The following is a 26,217-nucleotide window of genomic DNA, read 5'->3' as shown; positions in this document are numbered from 1 at the left end:
CATCAGGTAAAATATCTCTGATGGCTACACTGACATTTATTAAAATTATAAAAATTTAATAATATTTATATTTTTAATAAATATTTACATATTTTATAAAGATAAAGGAAAAGCTGTAAAGATTTTTTTCTCCTTAATTTCCATTATTCCTTTCCATTGACATGTGGAGTAAATTAGTAATTTTAGTTCAGGAAGACAATTTACACTTTACAATAGCATAGCTTTCTCAAAGGCACTTCTTATGCCTGTGAGCTCCCCTTGCTTTAACATACCACATTTAATAAGGAAGCATGCAATCCTTAATGTATTCTGTGCTGCAGGGAAAAGTGTATCAGGGTAGATGGATGTTTGGTAGATGTCAGAATGGCCAGGAAGGCTTTTATGTGAGGTGTTATGTGTTTTCCTTGCATTTTTCCATTTTCCTCATCATGAAGACTGCTTGCATTGGCTTAACTGCTCTAGGATGAATAACCTGAGTCTGTGCAGAGCTAGTCTGTCTTTTTGGGGCTTCTGCAGCACAGAACCCTGTCCTTCCTTCTAAGTAAATAACCAACTGCACTTCAGTATAATTAGGCAAAACAAGTAGCATGGAGAGTGAGCAACCATGAGGAAAGCAGGAGCTGATTGCAAAGAGAGAATTAGTTTCAAGAGAGTTGCTGTTAATTCATTTATTAAAAAAACCCCAACAATTCTTTAGTAAACTATTAAGATTCAAAAGCTTTAGGGCATCTGTTAATGTTTCTTGATTAGTTATGTGCAGTCAGGGCTGGGAACTCAATTCTAGCTTTGGTACAGCTACAAAGAATGAAATATCAACTAAATGAGCATATTTTTGTTGTTTTTTAGAATTTAAACTGCTAAGAGTACTTGCAGATAGATAAACATGTATTCCTAATCTTGTAGACATTAATAGTTTAAAAATAATAGAAAGACCTACAGCTGAAGAAAATATGGGGTTTTTTTGAAGACCTTTGCCTTCCCTCAAGCATACACATATTGCCCCCAAGGACAGGGGAAAACCTTGTCCCTTCCAGATTGTCCTGTAATATTTGTCATGGAAATGTGATGAGTCTGAGAACTTGATGGCACTGGCAAAGGCACAATATTTGAATTGTTCTATGAAGACCTGCTTTCCATCATGCTCTGCCACTATCCAGCTCTTAGGTGGTAATGTCAGATGTGTATGAGAAGTCTCCAGTGAAAGTTGAAGGGATGAAGAAGAATTTCTTGGTAAATAAGTGATTAGCAGCCCTCTTGGCCATGATATTGAGTGGACTTTCTACTTTCAAAGGAGAAACATCTTCAAATAAGAGAATATACATAACAAGTGCATTTTACACTGCCAGTACTTTCTTAATATACTGAAAGTAGTTTTTAGTAAGAAATCTCTTATTCTTTCATTCAAATTTGCATTTAATTCAGAAGCCATAGATCCTGGTGTCATAATAATTATAGTAGAAGTGACTGAAATAATGTGTAATAACTGCATTTTTAAAAGCATGTGCATAACTCACTAGCTCTCTCTGGAGTGTAGACTCATAATCAGAGCTGTTACGTGTTTAACTAATTTAATTTGTGTGTTAGCTAATTAGGAAAAAAATAGGCCTTCAACACTTCAGCTGTGTGTACAGTGGTATCTGGATCCTGGCCATTTTAACTAAAGAGCTGACACTGTAAGGTCTGTGCTGTGGAAATATTTGATTTGTTTTGACCTTGAACAGGTGATACCCTTCCAACAACTTGTACAATTTGATGCTTAGCATGGGTAAAGGACCATTCCCAGAAGGAAATCATCTAAACCTTCATTTTTTGTAGATAACGTGAGATTTAGTTTTATGTATGTGAACAGACCTTATTTGGCCTCCAGATCAGTGAATAAACTCTGATTACTGGAATAGCTGTGGCCTCAGAGCCAGAAAAGATCTGCCTTCTCAAGGTTTTGTGACCTCTGTGATGCTTGATATTCGTGACTGTTTATCTACATTCCATTTTTGTCAAAAGACTTCTTAATTTGAAACATGCTCACAAGTACATGAAGCATCTTTTTACTTCCAAGGTATATAAACACCTTTAAACACCATTTATCTATAAAGGTGAACACCTTTATAGATAAAGGCAGCTTTAGCATTAATTTCATTTTACAAGAATGTGCCAGCATTTTTATGACCTGCTTATTTAGATGCACTTGCACTGGAAATATTAATCTATCTTGTATGAAAGTGTGTCCTACCCCCCCTTTATGCTTTACATGTGGTGTAGCTGATGTCTGGCATTGTTATTCCTGCTGATCATCTGTTTAGATTTTGGATGGCAAGAAACTTCTGCTTATAATACTTGTACAAAAATGAATCTTAGGGATTAGGCATTTGTCTACATATGGAAACATGGAATATTATTCCATGTTTTTCCCCATGAGGCTTTTGTAGTATGTACAGGACCTCCCTGACACTGTTAGGTGCATTATGAAAAAAACTTCTGAAAATAAGACCTGGGTATTAAAGAGAATATTTTCCTAGCGGAAATTGCATTCTTGCTACTTGGTTTCAGATCCTCAGAATGTAAGGACTGCTGTACTGTCTCAGCCATTAGAGATCCAGTTAGTTTAATATCCTCTTTCTCTTCTAATTATGAGACATTCCAGCTCAAGCTGAAATAAAACTCTGCAGGAGGACTTAGGAAACAATCTATTCACAGAGATTTTCCAAACAAGAAGTTTCTAACTTCTGAGATTACAGTTTGAAATTGAATAAAGACCTTTCAAAATAAAAACAAGTTCTTGGGAAAAATAAAATCTAGTGATAAATCTTTGTAATTTTGTAATGTGTTAGAAAAATGCATTAACAGCTGTTTCATTTGTGGTGCATCATGTAATTAAATTAATTTCTCTAATACAGTAAAGACAAGCTAAATATTCTGAATATTAATACACAGACAATCATGTACTACTTTTTCTCTTTCAAGAAATTTGGAAGTATCCGGGCAGATTTAATTGAACAAATGAGATTCAAACAAAGACTGAAAGTCATCCAAACCCTCGAAGACACTACAAAGCGCAATGTGGTCAGTACTGAAATCATGTTCCTTGCAAACAATAAGTTCTGTTTCTGAAGTTTAACTTAGCTTTTCAGTGAGACATGGATTTCAAATCTGTAACTGTTAATGTTGTGTTTCCAAAGGTACGAACTATTGTGACAGAGACTTCTTTTACGATCGATGAACTGGAGGAACTATATGCACTTTTCAAGGTAAGGCTAAGTGAAGACAAGCTCATGTGCCTCCAGGAAGTGTAAATGTTCATTTTTGATGTGAGACTCTCTTTTCTAAGCACCAGGTCAAGTCTGTCAGTTATTGTTGGGTATCTTGATACAAACTTGAATTAGCTGCTGTATTACTGATACACAAAAAAAACTTGAGCAGTTTTTTAAACATCAGGAAGGGTTTAATTCACAAATTGAGTCATCCATGGGAAAAAAAGTATATACTGATTAAAAAATAAAATGAAAAATTGGATAGAGGCTTTTGATCAATCATTAGAAACTAAACATATGTCTCTTTCTACCTGACCCAAGTTTTGGAATTTATCACAGCTATTCTGTTATCTCATACAGTTGATACTTTTCTATCGCAATAGCTGATTTTTGCCATTGTTAATGCTTGAATGGATTGCATGGAAATTTAATGCCACAGAGTGGCATTATGTGCCTTCATAAGTTGGTTGTACAGCAGTGGCATTAGATCCACAAATGTAAAGGTGAGCATTGAAATGTGTTAGCTTCACCTTCAGGCACAATGTGTTAAAAGAAGTTACTTTCTTCCTCTGTTTTGTTATAAAAAGAGATTTTTTTTTTTAATACTATGAAGAATTTATTTGCTTTTAATTTCCCATCTGTAATGACAAGTCCAAGTTGTCCAGATCCTGTAGTGCCTTCTTTCAGTCTTCCATGATATCAGTGAGACCAAGTCAGACAATCCACCCTGACTGATTGCTGTGCAGTGCTGGGATATTTTTCCCTAAGCTTCTGAATTGTTTTTAATTACATTCTGTAAAAATCAGCCCCAGAACCTCCACTGACTTTAGTAAGTCTGAAAGAATAATACATTATTCAGTATTTTTGAGAATCTACAAAAAATATTTTGAATAAACAGCTATTTTCATATGATTAAAGATGAAATGAAATTTTATGAAACTTCTGACTTGACTGCACGATGAGAGTGCAGAGGGTGACTAAGCACAATAAGCCTGTAAAGTCACAGCTCTGGCTAAAACAGGTATTTCATGTTTCATCTTCCTGGGAGGCAGAAAAAGTTTTGCTTTATTTTTTTTTTATATATATATAGAGGGATGCTTTTTTATGCTAGTCAGAGGAGAAACCTCTTCCAGAAGTAGAAGGGCTGAATAAAATGAAATGCATCTGTTATCTTGCACTGTTTTAAGAATGCATGTGGAGGAGTTGTTTAGAGGTTTTTTAATCACGGAGCACGATGAATTGTTCCCAGAGGTGCTGACAATCTCGTCATGTTGACCTTGTGTTCAGGCAGAACACCTGACCAGCTGCTACTGGGGAGGAAACAGCAACGCCACGGAGCGGCACGACCCCAGCCTGCCTTACCTGGAGCAGTATCGCATTGACTTCGAGCAGTTCAAGGGCATGTTCGCCCTCCTCTTCCCCTGGGCCTGTGGAACCCACTCAGATATCCTGGCTGCCCGCCTGTTCAGGCTGCTGGATGAAAATGGAGATCTGCTCATCAATTTCCGGGAATTCGTCTCTGGACTGAGTAAGGAGGATCCGCAGCGCTTTTAAACTGACGTGACAAACCAGTTTGTTTTTGTTCAGCTCATTTTATCATGCCTGTGACAGTGGTTCCCTCTGGGGTTTAGGCTGCTCTTAGTGGGTGAATCTACGTTAGCCAGTGGTGTAAAAGGACAGCTCATGAACAGATCCATTAGGATCTGAGGATTTCACTGACTGCTAACTCTAAATACAAAAATTTACTGCAACACGAGAGCTTAATGGTGTATTTCCCCTAGGCATAGTTAGGGTGTGAGGTACCACCTCTGTTGCTTCTGAAATCAGTAACCAAGGCTGCAGAAAGCAGTTTGGAAATCCCCTGAAAAGGAGAAAGTGAAGGTGCAGGTGAGAGAGGGGAGGCTGTAAGTTTTTAGTCTTGAAGAAGCAATATTTCAGGACATGGAAGTTGACATTATGAGCCTCAGGATTAACATGAGGAAGCAAAGATGAGGCAGGAGCTGACCACTCCTTTTTTAAATATAGCAGGAGTTGTTTGCTGTAAGTGAGCAACATCTCAGCATCTACCATGTGTCATTTTGTGGCAACCTGGAATTTCCTCCAGCTCTACATTTTGATTCTTTTTGAGAGTGAAAATATTTCCCAGTCTGGCTTTCAGCAACTCTTTGTAACAGTGTGTTTAAGCATTATGGCTCCAAATGCAGCCTAGCATTAAAACCTCTGTACAGAAGTAGTAGCACCTGTTCTCTTGTAAGTGCAAAATAGCTGTGACAGTAAAACTGGCTGCACACCTCCCCTTCACAGCACCCAAAAAATCCCAGTGCTTCCTGTGATGCAGTGATTTGTATTTGAGGTACTGTTTGCCAGGTAATACTCAATGGCCTTTTGAGGACTCAGGAATTAACTGCTCTTCCAGTTTACAGGATGCTGTTAGTAACATCCAGCCAGCTTTTGACTGAGACAGCATTGGTTTTGGAACCAGTAATGAGTAATAGTCTTGAGCACTGTGAACAGCAATGAATGTAAAATGCACAAATGTGTCTATAAGCCAACATGAGTGAACTTAAAATCTTCAATGTGCAAAACAATCAAAAATGCTCATTTTGAAAACTCATATTTTTAAGAAGCTAAGCCCAATGTGGTGTAATTTAAAAAACTTCTGGTTTTCCCCCTAAAAAGTAAATCAACCCTGCTGACCCATTTTTTTGTTGAGAAGCACATGAAAAAGACAATGCAGTCAACAAAAGAACTATGGACCTGATTGAGCATATTTCACCATGCCCCAGGACTTTCAATAATTCAATTTCTTTTTCATTGTCTCTACAACAAATAGCTCAAGAACATCTTGCTTCAGGTGCCTCAGCTGAGCAAAGATGGAATAACCTGGTGCATTCTTTATGTTTGCTGTGTGCCCTGTTACAATAACACAGTCCAAATACAGGAGTGGTTTGCCCCATGAGTTGTGCTGCTTAGAAGAGGTTTTCAGCCTAGGTTAGGAGCTCTTTGGGTTATTCACTCTTGACAAAGCTCCCCTACACTCCTGTAGCACACTGGATTGTAGCATGACAGTTGTCTGCACATCCAAGTAAGCTACAGAGATCTCTGCATGGATTCAAAGTGGCCTCCTGCCTCCCATCATGTTTTTGCAATACTCCCTTCTCAGACCACACAGCTCTCCCACTTCTCCAGTGGTTGCTCTGACTGCAGTACTTGTCACATCCTCCTGTCAAGGTCAGCACTGTGAAAGCTGTGTCTTGCAAGGAGTACCTGAGTGTTGTTTTGGGTTTTTTTTAATTTTTATTTTTGCTAACAGGGTTTTTTCCAACCACAGAATGCAGGAGGATATTCAAAAAGCAGAGTGGTAACCTCACCACTTCTCCAAGCCTTTCAGGGGCAGGATCAGCTTCCTTGACCTGCTGGCAATGCTCTTGCTAATTTTGAGTAAAAAGGAAAAGGGACACATTAGGAGGAAGGAAAAGTGTGCATCAAGAAGCACACACAGATTTATCTCAAATAGTAGCTATGGAGCTTTTTCAGTTCTCTTCATATCTGAGGCCAGAGAGAGGAACAAGCCTACACATGTCACCCTGTGCCCTGAATCCTATTTTGCAGTTCCCTGTTGATGGAGGATGCAGAAGTGCAGCCCATTCTGTCCTTTGGTTATTTCATGTTGCCTTTACCAGGAAAGAACACATTCTCTGCGTGTTGTGATACACCAGATAGGAACATAATGAGGTTTTGTACTTGGAAAAGACCATGTTGCCAGCAAAATGGCTAATGTAGATGTGCTCAATTTTTTGACTTAACATCTGTATTTATTGGAGTGTTAAGCTGTACAAGAGACTGTGATTGTTAGTACTTGCCACACCACACTCTGTAGTTTGCACAGCAGAGTTAAATTGACAGTCATGTATAAGGTAAAATAAATCTCCGCACAATGTAGTTATTGAAAGTTAATTCATTTATTTATGGATGGCATGTCGCAAGAAGTGAGATTTATGAAAAAGTCTGATTAGCAGTTATTTTGTTACTTTAAAATGAACTACTGTCCATTTAATTAATTGGAAGGAGGGGCTTCAATAGACCTCTGGGATTTCAAACAGCTAATTCTACTGTAGTCCAGGAACAAGTAGGGGTTGATGTGGAAAAATCACTAGAAAGTATTGCCTGAACATCAGTTTAGCCCATGGCTAAGCTATGATAAATGCTGTTTACTTGGATTTTTCTCTGTTTTTTGGGGGTTTTTTGTAGATATCTTACTGCTCCAAGACATGTGATGTTATTAGATCCTCAGATCAGAAAGTTTGAAGTCCACACAAGAAAGGTCTTGTTAAGTTCCTGCTGGAGGCCTTTCTGAGTGATAATGCCATAACCATAGATGGAGTGTTATGAAATAGAAATTTAATAAAAGACTCAAGATTGAAGTGTGAAATTCAGGGTATATTTGTCTGTGTTCTCTTGTTGTTTTTATTATAAAATCTTAGAAGTGACTGCCTTATGATCTTGAGCTGTAAAGAGGTACAGTACTTCCCAGAGTGAATGTAGCAACTTCTAAATCAAAATATTGCAGCAATAACAAATAAAATGGTACAGAATGCTGACTAGTAATGTACTGCATGTAATGTTGTTTAGGTGCAGCGTGCCATGGAGATCTTACAGAGAAGCTCAAGCTACTGTATAAAATGCATGTTTTGCCTGGTAAGTAAATGATATTAAAATAGCTCTTGTTTTGATGAGAAGAGGAATTTGGAGCAGAGTTGTTTATGACTGGCTTTCCCAATTAAAAATTAATTTGTGGGCAATATTGTAGCTGTTTATGCAGCAGTAAAATAAGGAAGCTCCTACTCTAACTAGACAGAGTTTTGGAAAGTCTGAAAGCTCCCTCACAGCCCTCAGTTGCTCCTTCCACGAACATATAAATGTCTCTTGCCTGTTAAGTTGGGGTTGGTGATATTCTTTAGGCATAAATCCAATGTTCTTCAACATATGTTTCTATAATGCACTCTATTTAAAGATTTCAAGATTAAGCTGGTTTGAAATGTTCCCACATGTCCTGGCTCCTCATTTCTGTCCTCAGATTTTCTTCTTGGTTTCCCCTCTGGGCTGACACAACTGTTTGCAGAGGGAAGCTCCCAGATGGTTTCATAGATGTGTTTTTCAGGGGGCTGTACAAACCTGGACTCAGCTAAGTGAGAGAAGCAGTTAAGGGTGGAGAGGGGATGAAAACACCTCAGAACAGTTCTGAAAATGCTATACTGGAACTGTCCTCTCTGGCTTGTCACACACATGCCTAAAGTACCTACTGCTGTCCTCACTGAACCTGCACTTTAAGAACATTGCTACTGCTTGGGTAGTTGAATTCTTGTGCACATTTACATACTGTGGTAAACATATCTAAAAACTTTGAGAGGTCATTCACCTTTGTATGCTCTGAACATCTCTGATTGCTCCCAGCTGGCTTTGCTTGGAGGTAGGCCTGAGTGATTCAGTAATTTAATGGGGAAAAAAACTTTAAATACTTTAAAAAAATACTTAAAATTAAAAAAGAAATTGAACTATTACAAAAACCGCATTTTTAAGAGTGCAGCTTCTCATATTTGGGGACTGGTAACCTCATACCAAATGATGACAGACTGTTTGCAGGTAGGAAAGGGATCACACCCTGCTTAGGACACACTGAAGAAAGTAATGGAAGTAGGCATGGGAAGATGGGTAAGGCAGCCTCTGAAAGCAAACAGCTCCTTGTGAGACAGTATTGAATGTTGGGAAGGAGACAATTCAGGTCCAGTTGTTCATCTCCTGTGAGTTAAAAAGAGGTGATTCCTAGCCCATCACACCCTCATACTTTTAATTCTAGAAATTGACATTTTTCATGTATTAATGGAAATATCTTTCAGTTTTTAATTCAAGGGTGGAATTTTTAATGAAAGAATCTTACTGTGTTGCATAGATCCATCCCCTGAGCAAGAAGAGCCAGACTCTGCTTTTGAAGCTACTCAGTACTTTTTTGAGGACATCACACCAGACTGTACACATGGTAGGCATCTTTTGTCTTGGGGATGAACAGATGAGTTGATGCATTTCAATGAACATGTCTTTTTAGGGAGCTACTTTTTAATTGGATTAAATTTTGTTAGCAAAGTATTCTCTTTAAAAAGAAATACGAAGCATTTGTTTATGTGTTGGTATCTTTAGAGATGCAGACGTGTGTACACTAAGTGTCACCTGAATTGTGCATTGCAGAAGTACTTGCAGAATAATGCCATAAGTGTGTTGTAGCAGAAGTAATTTTGTGGAGAATAACAATAAATAGATTGGCTTTCAATATATATTTGGATCAGGACTTAAAACATTCTAAAAAACTGAGAGCAAAAGATACATCAAAATGTAGTTCAGGGGTTTGAAATCATGTGTGCCCTAATGAGAGACAGAGTCTCATCACTGCTGCTTTAAATTGCTTTCTCTTTCTTGTGATACTTGATGTGAAGTTTCTTTCTGATTCAAGAAAACTATAACCCATCCTTCAAGTTATAAGTGGGAGGAAAGTTGTTTGAAAATACAGGTAAGAGTCAATAATCTAGAAATGGCAAATTCAAGTCCCGAGAGGCAAAAGAAGAAGCACTAGTATAATCACCAAATATATCATGCAAGGAGCTGTGTTCTGTTAGCACAGGTTAATCGTTGCACTACAGTTAATCATTAACTACAATTGTTAAGATTGTCCCAGTCTCAGTAGTGATATTATAAATTAAATGGAATTTATCGGCAAGTTTAAGAATAAGCAAACATATTTTATTCCTGTAATTTTTACTCTGCTTTTTTTGCAGAGTTTGTAAATATTTGTAAACATTTTGTTATTTTGCACTGTACATGTGAAAACAATGTCTGTATCTAAATCCACACTGATCTCTCTCTCCCCCTGCCCCTCCACTTCCTAGTTGTTGGCCTAGACAGCAGGAACAAACATGGAGTAGATGATGGGTTTGTTACAGTGAGTCTGAAAACAGACAAAGGTATGCTTGGTGTCTCCGTGTGAGTTACATCTTTCATTTCATGTAAAGATGCTCCTTTTGAAAATGGGGAATAAAGGTAATAATTTAAGGTTTCTTCATGGACTTTTTCCTCCATCTCTGGGTAATTTGTTGGCAATAGGCAAGAAGAGCTCACAAGAGAATCGAAATTACCTGAGAATGTGGAGCCAAGAGAATAAATCCAAAGCAAAAAACACAAAGGACTTGCCCAAGCTGAATCAGGTACTTCTGCTGACACTTATTTTTCATTAAATTTAAACTTTCTTCATATGTCTATAAATATTCAATGTATAAACATTGAACAAAGGTTTTACTTTGAGCAGATGCTTTTTAACTGGAGTAGCAGTCAGCTGATTGCAGAAGTTTATTATTTACAAAATACTTTAACTGGCATTCAACTCCCAAAACATCCCAAAAATGAGATACACACATATAGCAATGGTAAAACATGTTCTTTTGATGTTGAGACAACAGATGTGACACTGAATATCACCAGCCAGCTCTTAATGTCTAATAAACATAACCTGAAAGTAGTATTTTATGTTTTGTAATTTGTACTGCTAGTCTTAATCCCCTTAAGATCCATAGCTGCTAAGGAGGAGGAGACCCACTGTGATAGCTGTTTCCTCCTGAGCATGTAGGGAAGGTTTATTTCCTATAGAGCACTGATTCTTACTGAAGGTAGCCCTGAGCAAATCTTCCTATTTAGTTCATCAGTTTTGAATTTCAAAAGACTTGTATCCAACTAAGTTACTCCTGTCAGCTAAGAAGTGCTGCAGGTCTTCATTTTTCATTATTTTTCATCAGTTTTAGCACCCTTCATTATCCTTAGCATCATTCCTACAAGAAAATCCACCAAAGTGAATCCAAAGTGTCTCACTGCTTACCCTCTGCTGCTCTGTGGCTGCAGAGAGTTATATTTGTGATATGTTGGACAAAACATCCAGTAATTTATTCTAAATACCTTTGAGAGACACAACATGTCTGTCATAGAAAATACTTCCTAGAATACCCCTGGGTTATTTCAAATTTCACTTCAGTCACATAAACTCTTGCACCCTGCCTCAATCCCAGACTTTTCAAACTGATTTGGAAGGTGTCAACATGATTTTTTCCTGCTCTTGTTAATGTTCCTTCCTGCTGTGTTTAGGGGCAGTTCATTGAGCTGTGCAAGACGATGTACAACATGTTCAGCGAGGACCCCAATGAGCAGGACCTGTACCACGCTACGGCTGCCGTGACCAGCTTGCTCCTGGAGATCGGGGAAGTCGGGAAGCTCTTCAGCATCCAGCCCCCCAACGACACAGACAGCAGCAACAGCTGCAGCAAAGCCATTCAGAGCGAGCTGTTCCAGAAGAAGGAGCACCATCAGTACCCCCTGGAGCAGCACAAGGCTTTCCGGGGCAGCCTGGTGGGCAGTGAGGAGGAGGCTGCTGGCACCGACAGCGCCCTGGGCATGCAGATGGAGGACATTAAGCTGGAGGACTCTTCTCCCAGGGACAATGGAGCCTGTTCTTCCATGCTCATCTCCGATGATGACACGAAGGACGACAGCTCCATGTCCTCGTACTCGGTGCTGAGCGCGGGCTCGCACGAGGAGGAGAAGCTGCACTGCGAGGACATCGGGGAGGACACGGTGCTGGTGAGGAGCAGCCACGCCCCCGCCCTCCGCAGGAGCACCAGCATCGACAGGGACTGGGCCATCACCTTTGAACAGTTTCTCGCCTCCCTGTTGACTGAGCCCGCGCTAGTCAGGTACTTTGACAAGCCCGTGTCCATGATGGCTCGGATTACTAATGCTAAAAACATCAGGATGAGGGGCAAACCCATAACCTCGGCCAGTGACTATGAAATCTCTACTATGTCGGGATAAAAGGCAATCGGGTTTTTTTATTTCACTTTTTCTTTTTATTCTCTATTTATTAGTACCTGGCAGAGGCCCTGGTATTTTCGAAACATAGTTGTTTTCACTAATGTGAAAATGTTGGGGTGCAAACATAACTATCTTCAAGTATAATCACTCTTTCTGTGGGAAATGTTACACATGCAAATTTTATTCAAAATACAGAAAAAAAAATAACGCTTGTCAGTGAAGTGTGTGTATTATTAATATTGCTGTCAGTGTATAATGGTAAAGATTAGTTCTTAATTTCTAAATATAAACTTAATGCCAATATTTATGTGCATTTTTAAAATAGACATATATAGAGATCTAATGCTTGGGGGGGAAAAAAACACAACACAAAATGGGAAGAACCTAAAATTTAAAGGGACACTGTCAACCTGAAAAGGACCTCAGGTGAAAATAAGTCCCAGGCAACATCCTTGAAGCATAATTTTATTTCATATAATTTTTTTCCAAAGAGACTTTGAACGTATGCTTTGATTTTACTTTTCTGAATATATGAAAGACCACTTCAGTGACACCTGCCTGGCTCCTAACTTCCTCTGCCTGAGACTGGTATGCTCAAGTGAAAGTGAGAAGTCCATCCCAACTTAGCTGCCACATTAGGCAAATGTGGATAAATGTGATAGTTTCTGTCCATTTGCCTTTCCCTGGGTTCAGCAGAGAGAAACCAAAGGAAGATTTCCAGCATGACCCTGCCCAGGGCTGTATTCCTAACCAGTGGACTTGGAAGCTTTGCTAGTGCTCTCCAAAGACAGTGTATGCAGGTCCCAGAACAGAAAAGGTAGAGTCTCTTTTCAAAATTTTAAGTCTGTTTTTAAAAGCTCAAAAAAAAAAAAAATCTATATATCTACATCTAAGGCTGGATCTACAGCAAATATAGCTTAGTTCTTAAAACTAACCTTTACCACCAACCTATTATATCCTTGTTAGATTAAGAAAATAAAAGCCTGTATTGCATAGGTCTTTATTTACTACAGTGTAAAGCAGCAGTAATGAAAAAAAATCTGCAAGATAATGTAACTGAATGTTTAAATCTTACTGAGAACACTGTCACTTTATATGAAATGAATAGTATCCTGTATTGACTTACTGAATAATATGTTAAAGTTAAAACGAAAACTGGAGCACCTGCACTTTGAATCCTTGCTTTTTTTATACAGATATTTGGGATTTTTTTTAAAGTTTTGTTAGCTGTTTTTTAATTCATATTTGTTTGTTTCAGGATCATGCCTACATGCCTAATCTTTATTTGCTGTTTTGAGAATATTTTCTGTAGAATACTGTTGATTTTTTTATACTCCTGGATAATACTGCATCCATGTAACTTGCAGATTTTTTTAGCACAAGCTATGTTTAATTCTTTTGTTTTAAAAGAATGCTTTTAAACTGTCAGATGAAGTGGTTTTTAACCACAAATAGGTAATGTGAACAAATAAAGTACACTCTGCACAGATTTGATTTTTAACTATTAAAGTCATGCTAGAGGGAAGATTAAGTGGTTGTGCTTTATTACACAGACAAATGTTAATATGTCTGCTGGTAACATATTAAAAAACACTGTAGCCTTTCTGCTGTGACTGGATGGGCTTACATATGATGTCACATGGTCTGGACTATCCCTTTGGTCAGTTGGGGTCACCTGTCCAGGCTGTGTCCCCTCCCACCATCCCAGGTACCCAAACTTCCTCCAGTGTGGCAGCACAAAAAGCAGAAAAGGCCTTGGCTCTGTGTAAGCCCTGCTCAGCAATAACAAAAAAAGGTTGTGTTGTCAACCCTGTGTTCAGCACAAATACAAAACACAGCCTCATAGCAGCCACTGGGAAGAAAATTAAATCTACTCCAGCCAAAACTGCCACCAACATTTAAAATGTTTATTTATTCAATAGCAAAGCCAGGAATTGGCCTGACAGCAAATAATAACAGAACAAAAAATGTGGCAGTGAAAATTACACTGGAAAACGGTTAATAACACAAAATTGCAACGTGCTGATGGCAGCAGCATTGCTGTGCAAGAGTGGCTTAGAGCTTTGAAATACAGCTTAGTCAGTCTTAACAGCAGGCAAGATGTTCTTGATCAATGGTGGTAGGTATCTCAAAATGTGTCACTTCAGAGGAAAAGTAAGCTCTCATTCTCCTCCTTCCTGTGCTGCTCAAGATCTCAGTTGAAATTTCATGAGTAGCTGCTTGTTTGTCCTGTTTTCTACAATATATTTCCATAAGTGATCAACCTGACATTCGGAGTTTGGAGGATTGGGATGTTCCTGTAGTGGCAGGGCCTGTTCTGTGCTTCTGTGGAAATAAAAAATTGCTACAGGTGAAGCCTTGTAGTTCTCATGGATGGCACTTTGGTACATTAATAGAAGCATTTGTTCTCCAGAATTCAGGAGGAGAAACAAATGCTGCCTGAGAGTTACAAATAAACTAAAAAAACCCCAAGCAGATGATGTAACATAGCTTGTATGAAGGCATGCCAGAAGGTGTAGAGTGAAAAAATCCCCAAAAAACGCATGAGGGTTTTTTTTTTTTTTTCTCCAGAGTTGTTCTCCAGCTTTTAAATTTTGTTTCTCCTGAACAAAATCACTCACATTTGGAGTTGCCTCTGAGAGTTAATTTCCAGGTCCTTCAGATAAAATCATTGCTGTGGAGTTTTTTGGAGGTTTGGTTGGGGGGTTTTTTGTGCTGTGGAATTTTTTAATAACTTTTTTTTTTTTTGGTGCGTGTTTGGTTTTTTTAAAAATCTTAAGACAGAGCTTCTTTTCAAGTGAGGATTTTAAAAGCAACTGAAATGAAGCAGTAATAAACCTCTACCACTTGCAGCAGAGTGCAGTACAGGATCAAGAACCAAGGACCTCTAAACAAGCTGGAGGTAAGTTGGGAGGATGGGGGAAAGAAAAAAGTAGGATAAAGCTTTCACTCATATCCCAGTGTAAGTGCATGAAACTGAAAATTGTTACATTTTCTAGCTGGCCAAAGACATGAGTGCTGACAATATTTTGGAATAACCCGTTCTTTATTTGCTACCATTGTAAACATCTCTAGTACACAGACATCACAGTATACATTATTGCTTTTATATTGTGGTAAACAGGAATTCCTATTAGTATGCAGCTATCTAAGCACAGTGTCATAAGAAGAAACTGCCCACAAATTATCTTGGGCTGGGTTGTTCTTGATTCCCTAAAGAAAGAAGGTATCTAGACTGGCACAAAAAACATCAGTCCAACAATGGGTCACCATGGAACTACAGCAACACAAACAAGAATGACAGAAGGAAACACAGGTTACATCTTCACCACACATCACTAGCAGTATTGCCAAGGATACTGACTGCTCAACTCCCACCTAACTAAACACAAACTTTTTCATCATAATTCCTAAAACAAGGCTAAGCAATTTCTTTTGTGAAATTTTATTTAAACTAGGACAGAAAATCTGAAAAACTTACGGGGCTCTGCATGTGTATAATTTTTGTTTGCATTTTTCAAAGACTGAAAGTCCAAAACTCTTTACATGGGGTGTTTAAATTGGCCCCTTTCACTATTGCCCTTTAGGACAAACTGCCCTATTCTTTACATGGCTGTATCAGGTGACAGAAGCACAACCAGTTTAAAAACATTGTTTCTTCTTTCCTATGTTGCACTGTCTTCAGATGGCTTTACAGTGAACTTAGTTACTTCTGAAACAATGTGCTTAGTGAAAGACTAGATTTTACATTTGCTTGTAGTAAACTTCAGCTTACCTTCAGATTAATTTGTTCATAGAGTGGCACCATGTTTCAAGCATACAGTAAACAACAAAAATGAAGGTAGTTTGTTAAACTTTTGCTACAGGAACAACAAATTTAGAGAACCACCTTGTCTCCAGTTTTAAAATTTTTTAATACTATTGCATACAAGCTTTCACATAGTGAATGTTTTAAAGAGGCAGGAAGTTAGAGAACTAACAGAACTTGCAAGTTCAAGTAAGATAATATGTATTTAAAACATGATGGTTAATAAATAATAATTTACTGAGTTTTTAAGACTCTTAGAATAACATGTGAGCAACAAATTCTGATGTTAAAGATTATATCAACTTGCAGAAAAGTGGCCTACCTCCATTTCCAGTGTTCCATAACCTTAGGATTGTCACCCTACAACAGAGTTAGCATAAAATACCTCTGACTAGTAAAGCCTTGTTCTTGCCTTCTCTAAACACAATTTTACCTATTTCAGTACCATTTTCTAGCTACCACCATAATACAGTTAACCTACTAGGGGTGCAAACAGGGACACCCAGTACTAGTCTACATACAGTGAGTGACTCCTAGACAGAATTACTGGGCTAGTTGATCATACAAAAAAAATCCACATGCAAATTCTAACTGTTTCCTGGGAAGGTGCACTGGAGCCTAACATAAACATATACCTTAATTACTACATGCAAACTAAAGTATTCCCTTGTGTCTCACTCATCTGATGACAGTTGGGTTTACTTTTTTTCCTTGTACACTGCCACAGTTTACTTCCAGATCAACCACTGATTTAAGAAGAAAAAAACCTAGCAAAGATGCATCCTATTAAAAGCTTGAAATACATTTGACAATAAAACATCTCAGGTGTGTGACAGGAACCCTGAGACACTCTGGTTGGGCTTTAGAAGCCTCAGTAATAGTTAAATGTCAGTCTCCCAGTGAACAAAGAGCCCAGTTTCAGTGCTGGAAAGACAAGGGTGTAGATTACTTTTGCAACTGTTGCAAAACAAAACAAACAAACAAACAAAAAATTTAAAAAAAGCAAAAGCTTGCAGACTTAGCTCAGGGGAGCCTTTAGACATGGCTGAAACAATTTTGTTACTAGCTGGTAGGCAGTACCGGAAAACAAATAGGATCTCCTTTGCTGCTGCTGCCAAACATAATTGGGGTCACTTCTGGAATTCAAAAAGTCAGTCTTGTGTTGCTTGCAGAGATCTACAAGCAGTAGAGTAAGTTTAGAAGACAAACTGGACAGAAGATGAGGCCAGAAAGTAACCACTTGGGCCACTGGGAAGGAGTCCACTTTCCACTTTCTTCCTTGGATTTTTGGCATGTCCAGTGTCTGCAAGGCTTAGAGAAACAGAGCCCTACCACAGACCTGAATCCCCGAATGCTCCCCACAGGACCTCAGCTCTTCAGTGATGACTATTCCAGGATCCATGTATGGGGGAATAGCAAAAGAACTGGGCCTCCCATTGTTACTTTGCATCTAATCTGGTCAGTTCAGCTGTTTAGGGCAAACTACAAATACTCTCCCTATGCACATCTTCACAGTGGTATTTTTGTTGTTGTTTTGTGGGGTTTATTTTATATTGGTAGAACAGCAGCATCAAGCCAACAGAGGTGAGACTGAATCCTTCCCCACTCTGAACACATTCAGCTTGTCTGACTCTTGTTGTACCTAAGGTATCATAAAAAGAAAAGAGAACTGTGTTACCCCATACACATGTATTGTGTACCCTGATCAGGAGCTTCTCCACAAGCCAGAGACCTCCAGCATTTCAGGGATCAAGAGCAAAGGGTGGATGTAGTGCAACAAGTCACTACACCATCAGACTGACAGAATTACTGGGGTGGAAAGGCACCTCTGGGGATCACCAAGTCCAATCCCCTGCCTAAAGCAGGGTCCCTCAAAGGGCTTAGGGCCATCTCCATGTCCAGGTGGCTTTTGATGATCTCCAAGAAATGCAGTATTACATATTATATTTCATACTTACGTAATACTAATGTAATAATGCTCATTATGAAAAGGGGGTTGTTTTTTTGTTGGGTTTTTTTTTTTTTCCCTCCTTTTTTTCCCTCATGCTTGCATTCATTTTGTTCAATGCTTATGTTCTTCAGGGATCTCTTCTGGAGTAGTCATTGACTAGAAATTAACTAGTTTACCTGAGATGATTAAAAAAAAATTATGAAAGCTTGCATCAGCATACAAATTTTGTGCCACTGTGAGCTATTTAGGTATATGGTGAAAAAATCTTTCTCAAATTACTCAAGTTCCTAAGGCTGTGATCCAGTTAGAAGAATCAAAATAAAAAGCTGATTGAAAACAGCAGAAGGCACTTATTTAATAGAAAGTCTTAGAAAACAAAATGATGGTCATACCAAATCCATTTAAAGTTGCTCTAAGCAATAATTAGTCACAATACAGACAAGAAGTTCTATCTATTAGATTGTCTGAGGACAGCAAGACTAAGGAACACATCAAAGTTGCATCCCTTCCATGGAAAATACATCTTTTTTTGACTTATATTCAGAAGTGGATTTATTCTTACAAGATAAAGACTGCAGCTGCAATAAAGGTTTGGTTTTTTTTTAAACTTTATAAAGGGGCTAAAGTAGATCTGTTGTACCTCCCACTAAGAATACCCCCTTAGCTGCTAAAAGAAAGGCTGACAACAGATTCTGAGACAATCATCCTCAGCATTTGAAGTCAGATTAGAAAGAATCAAAAGTTTTTACAATAGGAATACTTTTAGAAAGAGTAGCTTTAGTCTGAGGATCTTATCCTCATGCTGATGACACATGGTTCTTTTTGTTTGCTTGCAAACTAAACTTCTTCTAAGCATAGGAATTGGCTGGTACAAATCCATTGATAAACTTCCTTACACAGAAGTAATTCCTAGGAAGTACATCAATATGCTGATTGATTAAGCCTCTTCTCCAAAATTATAAACAAATAATATGTCTCCTTTGAGGACCTCTTAATTACAGAGAAATTGAACATTGTTGAGTGAATGATCAATGGCAAATAAAGGAATAAGAACTCCAAAAATCTAAAACCACAATAATTTCAACTAAAGGCTTCACTTCAACCGTTACGTTAAAAGGTTGGAATTTAAACTCAAATTTGAAAAGCTGAACTTAAACTGTCTTTTAAAAGACCATTAACAGTCAAACCCATTCATAGAAAATATGATGCAGCATAAATACCTGCTTCATGTTCCTGTACCAAGAACTATAAAAGAAAAGGTAAAAGTAAGCAATCCAGAGTTTCTTGAGATTTGTGGGTTGTTTTTTGTGTTGGTTTGTTGGTTGAGTTTTGTTTCACTTCCTTTTCAAAAAGCTGCCCTTTGGAGAATAGCATAAAAGTACCTGTAAACAGAGGTTGATTGTCCAAGCTTTCTTAACTGAATTTTGCTAATTTTCTTTTTTTTTTTTTTTAATGTAAAAAAAAATTTCTATTGGTAGACAGTTTTTGGTGAAACACACAAAACGTCCATCCAAATGCATCATTCAATTTTTGATACAGAAACTCATGTACTGCAGAGAAATTAAGGTTTCTTTGTATCTTGTAAGGTCAGTGCCACATTGCAATCCAGTAGAAGTCCCTTTATTTTTTCATGGAATTTCTCTCTGTACTGGTTGAAGTGCATAATGCTTTCTGGTTCCTCTTCAAACCAGAACTTGTCGAACTCATAAACTAGATAACCTGTGAAGAAAATAAAAGATAGATCTGCAAAAATGGCCTCCACAATTTCATGCCTTGATCTAGCCAGTCCTAGAATGATCCTTTAGACTCTCTTCAATCTCTTAAAACAAGGACTGTCCCATCCTGGTCTACAGCAAGTTTTTGGATGCTGTATTAATGAATTTTAAAAAAATAAATCTGCAAATATTGAGTTTTCAGACTGGAGTATCTGAAATACAGAAAGCCACAGGAATTATCCTTAAATGTACATTTCTGCAGCACAATGTTTAAGCGCCAGGTGCATTTCCAATACCTGATGCAGAAGACAAACAGCTTGCTCTGGCTAATGAGAAAAGAGTGGAAATGCACTCCAAAGAGCCCAAATAGATACTTACAGTAAAACTGATGGAAGTGTTCCATCTGTGGCAACCCAGGGACCATGTTGTAGAGATGAGCCTTTAAAGCACCATTCTTGAGCAAGCTGTATGCCATCTCTGTCAGATTGATCCCAACTATGGCATAGGAGTATCTGTAACACAAATCATGGGTTTATGTTGCGGATTGAAAGATTTAGGAGCGTCCCTGGCACACTCTGCTTTAGGATAGCTGTGATAGTCAAATTTTTTTCCTGTAATAGTTGTTGATGAGCTGATTCCAATCTACAGACCATTCCCTGGTCCGTGTATATCCAACCCTGTAGAAGTCATTGTAATATTGAGATGGCAAAGCTAAACAACATTGACTTCAACTTTCTTTTAAAATCCTTAGATCTGCTGGAATATTAAAAATTGGATGTGAAAAAAATTGCTGCAGTGTAAAGGGAATAGCTATTTCAACCTGTTAATCAAGCTGAAAGAATCTTGGTTTTCTGTTGCATGGTATAAAAAGCATTATAATAGAAATTCTTAAACAACAGTTAAAGTGTTTGTGGTGGAAGGAAAAGTAAAAATTAATTAATTTGTGCCAATTGTATATTATGTAATTGAGCAAAAACTCTCACATAGCCTGTTCATAACAGAGTTGCACAGGATAATGTTATTTACAGTCAAAGTCATGAAGGGCTCCTGGTTTTTGGTAGGACATCAAGTTAACTAGGGACTAGATGGATCAGGTTATTGTATCTGATTGGTTTGAGAGTATATTTCCCTGTAAAATTAGATATATGTTTAAATATGCAAAGTTAAAAAAAATTAAAGTTGAACAACAACAAAACACCTGTTTGTAAATACTTATTACAGAGCAGAAACCTAGAGGGAAAAAAAGGACCTTAAGAAGTAATTTATGCTATCCCAACACAGAATCAGTAAGAAGGTGAAAAATAAGTATGAATTTCTAAATCTAATCAAAGTCTATTACAAATCAAACTAATTAAAATGTTAAAGGTGTTTATTGTGTTAAACAAAGATGATATTTTGCAACATTTTTACCCCAACAAATCCATTCTGGAGAAAAAAAAAAAGCTTCACTTCTTCCCAGCTAGAAATTGCTTTCTGTGTTTGGTTTCTCAAACCTTTCTATATTGACCCTTTTTCCCATTCTTTAATGGAAAAAAAACCACAGATATTTTCCTTTTTGCTTTCTGGACACATGTTTAGCAGTCTTCATGTAAGTTCTTATACAGAAGCAGCCAGAAAAAATTCTAGAGTGACTTACCCCAATTTTGGGTGATTTGACCGAGAAAGGATCTGACGAGCTTCATTGGTGTAATGCTTACTGAAATACCTGGCAGTGAAATAGATTATTTTAAATTCTTTGACAAAAAAATAAAATACTGTGTTAATGTCAACATTAAAATCTGTAGCTCTAAACTAGAGGTGAAAACTAGCCTGTAACTGGAAAAATGGCACAAAATGAAAACCAAGGAAAAGGTAGCAAATTAAATTATATTCAGCATGTAAAAAAAAAACTTTAAAAAACCCATGGTGATCTGAACATCAAATATGAAGTTCAACCTAGTCCAAAAGTTAGCTTAGCAAAGCTAAAAACTTGTCTATTTTTCATCATAGTAGAATTTTTTACATTCAGGAATTTTAAAAGCTTTTGACAAGTTAGGAACAACCTACCAACTCTATCACATGGCAACAAAAAAATAAGGTGTCTTGGGTAAATTTCTGTTCCTTCCCTCACTTCTTGTTCTTACCCAACCCCATCACATGTTTACAATGTGCAGCCCCTAGAAATGTTTAACATACAGCTTTCTATTTGCTTCTAATCAGTTTTCATTAAAAACAGCATTAACTAAATAGAAAAACAAGAAAATAAAGATAATGAAAACTAGTGACAAAAGGACTTAAGTACTTCTTTTCACTTACACCAGATTGACTAAGCCCAGCAGCCCCATTCCTCTGAAGTCAGTTTTAGGGTCGTCGCCCTGGAAGCCGATGTCACACCACTGCTTGCTGATTCTGGCCTTCAGGTTCTCGTGAGGCATCAGCAGATTCCAGAGCTGCACAAATACACTCCCATGTTATGCTGCTCAAGTATTCCAAGTCACATCATTCAGAACACTGGTTGCTGCACACCAGAATCCATTCACCAAGGAACAGGGTGCAATCTGCATGCTGCTCTTTCCTGTTAGTGGCAAGCTGGAGTCTGCTACAATGCCTCCCTTCAGCAATTATGAAAGTTATTACATTTAACATTAAATGTGGTAATTTCCCTTCACAGACAAAGATGCTTTATGAATACCAAAGAAACAAAGACTTGTTTCATCTCAGAAGTTAATTTATGCATCATTTTGTAATTGGACAGCTCTAAACTGAAACACAAATTCTCAGTGAATACTCATTTAACATGTCACTGTTGGGTCTTCCATAGCAAACTGAGATAATTAGGAAGTGCTAAGAAAATAGTTTTTATCTTTCAGTATCAAACTATCTTCCTCGACGTTGACTGGGATGCAGTAATAAGAAAAATTTGGTGTCTTTTTTAATTTAGTAATTAGTGGTTTACAAAGTTACACATGTGTATATGATTATATATCATTTTAGTAGTGATTCTTCAGTGAGGCATCACAAATCTATTTTTCTATTTATATATTGTTGTTATGTCTGCTTTCACACAAAATAATTACCTTTTTTTTTTTTTAGTTTACTTTTTTTTTTCTTTAAGGTTTTATTTTAATGTGTCATTTCTATCATGGCTTTGCAATTTGTAAGTAGAAAGGAGCTTTAAATAGGCCAGCTGGTAAGAATGCTACCAATAAGTTCTTTCAAGGTGTTGGACTGGGAGGGGAAAGAACCAAACAAACAGCAAATGTATTTTAAAAATTATTTCACCTCAATTAACCGTTCCTCGTGGTCTTCATTTTCTGAATCGTATGGGACCTTCCTTAGGTTTTCCACATTTAAGTACAGTTTTTTATAACCTGATATCTGTAGCAAGGATATATGCAAATTTGCCTTAAACCTGAAATAAGAACAAAACATCACAGAGAAGTTTTTTAAATAGCCATAAATTCTAGCTTGAATTACCAGATAAGACCTTTCTTATGCTAATGCAATGTAAACGCCAGAATTAGGAAGAGCTTTCTGTGTATCTTTACAAACTACAGCATACTGGTTAAGTACACTGCTACATGGATCTTCCATACTTTAAACATCTCTAGCTGATTCCAGTGCTGCAGTCAGACTCTATTACCTTAAATTATGGGGGGGAAAAAAACCCCAAAACCCAAAAAAACCAAACAAAAAACCCCCCATCTAAAATCTGTTATGACACAAGAAAACTCCATGTATCATCCTGACCACTGTACCTTCACCTACCCCCAAACTTTTTCTAAGTCTTACAGTCAAACTTTGTCAGAAACAGTTATAATTTCAAAGAATTTCATTAGACTTTGAAATTTTGATCATTCCCTGTCACTCACTAATTACTTATGCAGATGAATGCAAACATTAATCAGGCATCACTATATTCTCTCAAATATATCCAAGGAATTATATAGTTCTTGTAATCAACTTGTGCAATGATCATACTAGTTGGAAATATGGAGTAACAGAAGGGGCTTGAAAAGAGGGATACAGTAATGCCAAATCCACATGAATTAAAACTTTGCAAATTGTTTTCTAGAACTGATGAGGACCTAACCACACCTTATTTTCAGATTTCATTCTGAATACTTGTGTTGAATGGCCTAAATATTGCATTAGGTTAAACGACTGGAAGACTATGCAAACAAGTGAGAACAGAGAGAGGTTTCCAAACACACCCTGTATCCTTCTGTTCAATCTTCTTTTCTTTCATCACATCTCTGACACACTTCTCCACTTCAGCTTCTTCAACATGTACAGCATTTCTTAAAACCTAGAAAGTTAACACAGTAAACGACTTCACGAGGAATGAAGACATAATCTACTTAATTATTATTGCTCAGCTTCTGTACATCTGTTGTGTGTATTATTTAAGGCAATAGTTTAAGGCAATTGCTTACAATGCAAACTGCATATAAAAGCTCTGCAATAATAAATCATGAAAGCATGATTTGTAATTTTGTCGGGCTGTAAACAACAATGTTTACATAGGAGTTGCATAAAGAATAGATACAAAGCTGGACAGTTGCTTGGTCTAGGTTCTTGCTTGCTTTCAGCTGCTGAATTGAAATTGTTCTTTCTAATCCAACAAGTGAAACAAGTGTAGCCAAGAAAATGCTGCTTCAGAATGAGGAGACAGGCAGCTAACAAAACTGAGATTTCAATGAAACAAACATCTGAAGGGACATGGGATTATTTTTGAGAAACCTTAAATAAACTTAGCACACAGAACACAAAGTTCCAAGTTTTCTTCTCTCTGTCCTTTACTCCTCTTCAGTTTTCCTCTCTCAAAAAGTAAATGCGTGTATTATTTTTCTGGGAGCTGTCTCTGAAAAAAAGGTTTTATTACCGTTTCATCTTCAGTATCTCTTACCTTATTTTTTGATGATTCCAGGGAATGTTCTGTAATATGGGAAAAAAGTAGATGTCACAGTTAAAATGAACTGTTTTAAATAATTGACAATAAGTGTTCTTGTAGTATATAAATACTAAAGTTTTACATCCCTTTTATACATGCAAAAAAAATTAATCAATCTTAAAATCAACATATTATCAGGTAACATAATGTCTTCATTCACACAGATTTTTTATAACTCTTCAGTACAATGCTGAAAATAGATCTGGATTTTTTTAAAGCACCAATTACATGTACAAAACAAAGAAATTTAAAAAGGTGTCAGGAGAGAACTATGTCGTCAATTGATATTTTCCTGCTCTCAGACATTATTGCACGTTTATTACTGAAGAATAAGGAAGTACAGTCACTTCCACAAGTTATTGTAAAACCACAAAAACGTGCAGTAGTTTCGTGAACTGCTATTTCAGATCAAAATTCTGCATCAAGCACAATTGTAAGTTAAATCACTCCTCTTTCCTCACCTCCAAAAAAATGCATTTAGGTCTATTCAGTGTGATTTTTTTTTTAAGTAAAAGAAGGTAAAAGCATATAGAGAAAGTGATGGGAAGACTCTGGAGGAAAAGGTATGATTTCTGATTCACTTTCTGATGACACTGGAATGTGCTTAGCAAGGAGGCAAGGAAGGCAGCTCTGGTATTGATGTAGAACTCTCACAGGATGGGTGAGATGAAAGGAGGAGTGAAAAATGCAATTCTGGGGGTGCAGGCCCGGTGCTGATTTCCAGCCGGGGGAAGCAGGAGGCTGGAGGGGATTGATCCCTCCCTACAACCACTAGAAGTGGATCCCTTCTCCCAGGTCACCAGTGACAGGAGGAGAGGAAACGCCCTCAGGTTGTGCCAGGGGATGTTTAGGTTGGCCATGAGGGGAAATGTCACCACCGAAAGGTTGCCAAGCCCTGGACAGGCGGCCCAGGGCAGCAGTTTCGTCACCACATTCCCGGAGAGATTTACAAGAATGCGTGGATGTGGCACTCGGAGACAGGGTTCAGCGGTGGGTTTGGCAGTGCCGGGTTAATGGCTGGAACACGAGGTCTTTTCCACGTTAAAAGGGAAAAGCTCCACACGGCGCTCCCGCGGCCCGGCCCCTCCATTACCTACGCTCAGCGTCCGGCGCGCCCCCGCCTCCGCGCCGCCCAGGAGGCGCTGCAGCTCGCACTTGCCGGTCAGCAGCCGAAGGAGCCACTTCAGCCAGAACCGAAAGTATTTGCTGTACAGGAAGCCCCAGACGTGCGCCCACATCTTCCGCGGGCGGCGGCGGGGCCCGAACCCGCGGCCCCGGGCGCTGCCCCCTCGCGGCCGGGCCGGGCCGCGCCGCCCTCAGAGCACGGCGGGCACCCAGCGGGGCCGGGCCGCCCCCGCACCCGCCGGAAACAAGCCCCGACCTGGAAGTGATCGCGGCACGGGACGCGGCGGAAGTGCCGCCTGGGAAGAGGTTTCCCTTTCCCGGTGTCCCTTCTTGGCTTCGGGCTCTGCTGCTCCCTCTCCCGCCTCCTGCCCCGCCGGGCCGGGCAGCGCTGCCCACACAACCGGGCCACGCCACAAGCCAATAGTGACACACACACTCATCCAGTGTCTGTTTCAGGGTTGCACCACCCTGGGTGGTCCCTGATAATCCCCAGATCAAGCGCCCCAGCTCCCAGAACTTTTTCCTCTTTATAT

The 26,217-nt window shown here is 38.4% G+C and overlaps 2 protein-coding genes across 3 annotated transcripts in view; one reads left to right on the top strand and one right to left on the bottom strand.

Annotated features, from left to right (window-relative positions):
- The window catches only part of TBC1D9 (TBC1 domain family member 9), a 48,897-nt gene extending 34,893 nt beyond the window's left edge, over positions 1 to 14,004 (top strand). Inside the window, exons 14-21 of one of the 2 annotated variants that reach the window (XM_083860901.1) lie at positions 2,962 to 3,060; positions 3,177 to 3,245; positions 4,536 to 4,776; positions 7,881 to 7,946; positions 9,199 to 9,285; positions 10,187 to 10,261; positions 10,401 to 10,501; positions 11,430 to 14,003. In XM_083860901.1, the coding sequence (XP_083717027.1) occupies positions 2,962 to 3,060; positions 3,177 to 3,245; positions 4,536 to 4,776; positions 7,881 to 7,946; positions 9,199 to 9,285; positions 10,187 to 10,261; positions 10,401 to 10,501; positions 11,430 to 12,152 (1,461 nt within the window). In that variant the 3' untranslated portion in view covers positions 12,153 to 14,003. Of the gene's footprint in view, positions 1 to 2,961; positions 3,061 to 3,176; positions 3,246 to 4,535; positions 4,777 to 7,880; positions 7,947 to 9,198; positions 9,286 to 10,186; positions 10,262 to 10,400; positions 10,502 to 11,429 lie in introns of both variants that reach the window. The other variant, XM_083860902.1, reaches the window with a different exon arrangement.
- A 1,661-nt stretch (positions 14,005 to 15,665) lies between these two features.
- On the bottom strand, positions 15,666 to 25,826 carry ELMOD2 (ELMO domain containing 2). The gene is made up of 8 exons (XM_083862089.1): positions 25,653 to 25,826; positions 24,515 to 24,543; positions 23,820 to 23,914; positions 22,888 to 23,017; positions 21,922 to 22,055; positions 21,263 to 21,331; positions 20,005 to 20,138; positions 15,666 to 19,630 (listed from the first exon to the last, which is right to left on the bottom strand). Exons 1-8 carry the CDS (start codon positions 25,795 to 25,797, stop codon positions 19,473 to 19,475), a joined length of 894 nt encoding a protein of 297 aa, XP_083718215.1. The 5' UTR covers positions 25,798 to 25,826; the 3' UTR covers positions 15,666 to 19,472.
- Positions 25,827 to 26,217: the final 391 nt, after the last annotated feature.

The sequence above is a fragment of the Zosterops lateralis genome, assembly GCF_965231275.1.
Source record: "Zosterops lateralis genome assembly, chromosome: 5".
NCBI classification, from domain to species: Eukaryota; Metazoa; Chordata; class Aves; order Passeriformes; family Zosteropidae; genus Zosterops; species Zosterops lateralis.
Note: the sequence above shows the minus strand (reverse complement) of the source record. Positions and strands in the feature narration are given on the sequence as shown.

Bases quoted from the DNA above. Each gene is read 5' to 3' on its own strand.
- ELMOD2 (XM_083862089.1), bottom strand. From the start codon at position 25,797: ATGTGGGCGCACGTCTGGGGCTTCCTGTACAGCAAATACTTTCGGTTC. The intron at 22,056-22,887 runs GTGAAATAATTT...GTATTTGTGCAG, and splicing joins ACGAGGAACGGTTAATTGAG to CTCTGGAATCTGCTGATGCC. The intron at 19,631-20,004 runs GTAAGTATCTAT...TTTTCTTCACAG, and splicing joins ACACTTCCATCAGTTTTACT to GTTATCTAGTTTATGAGTTC.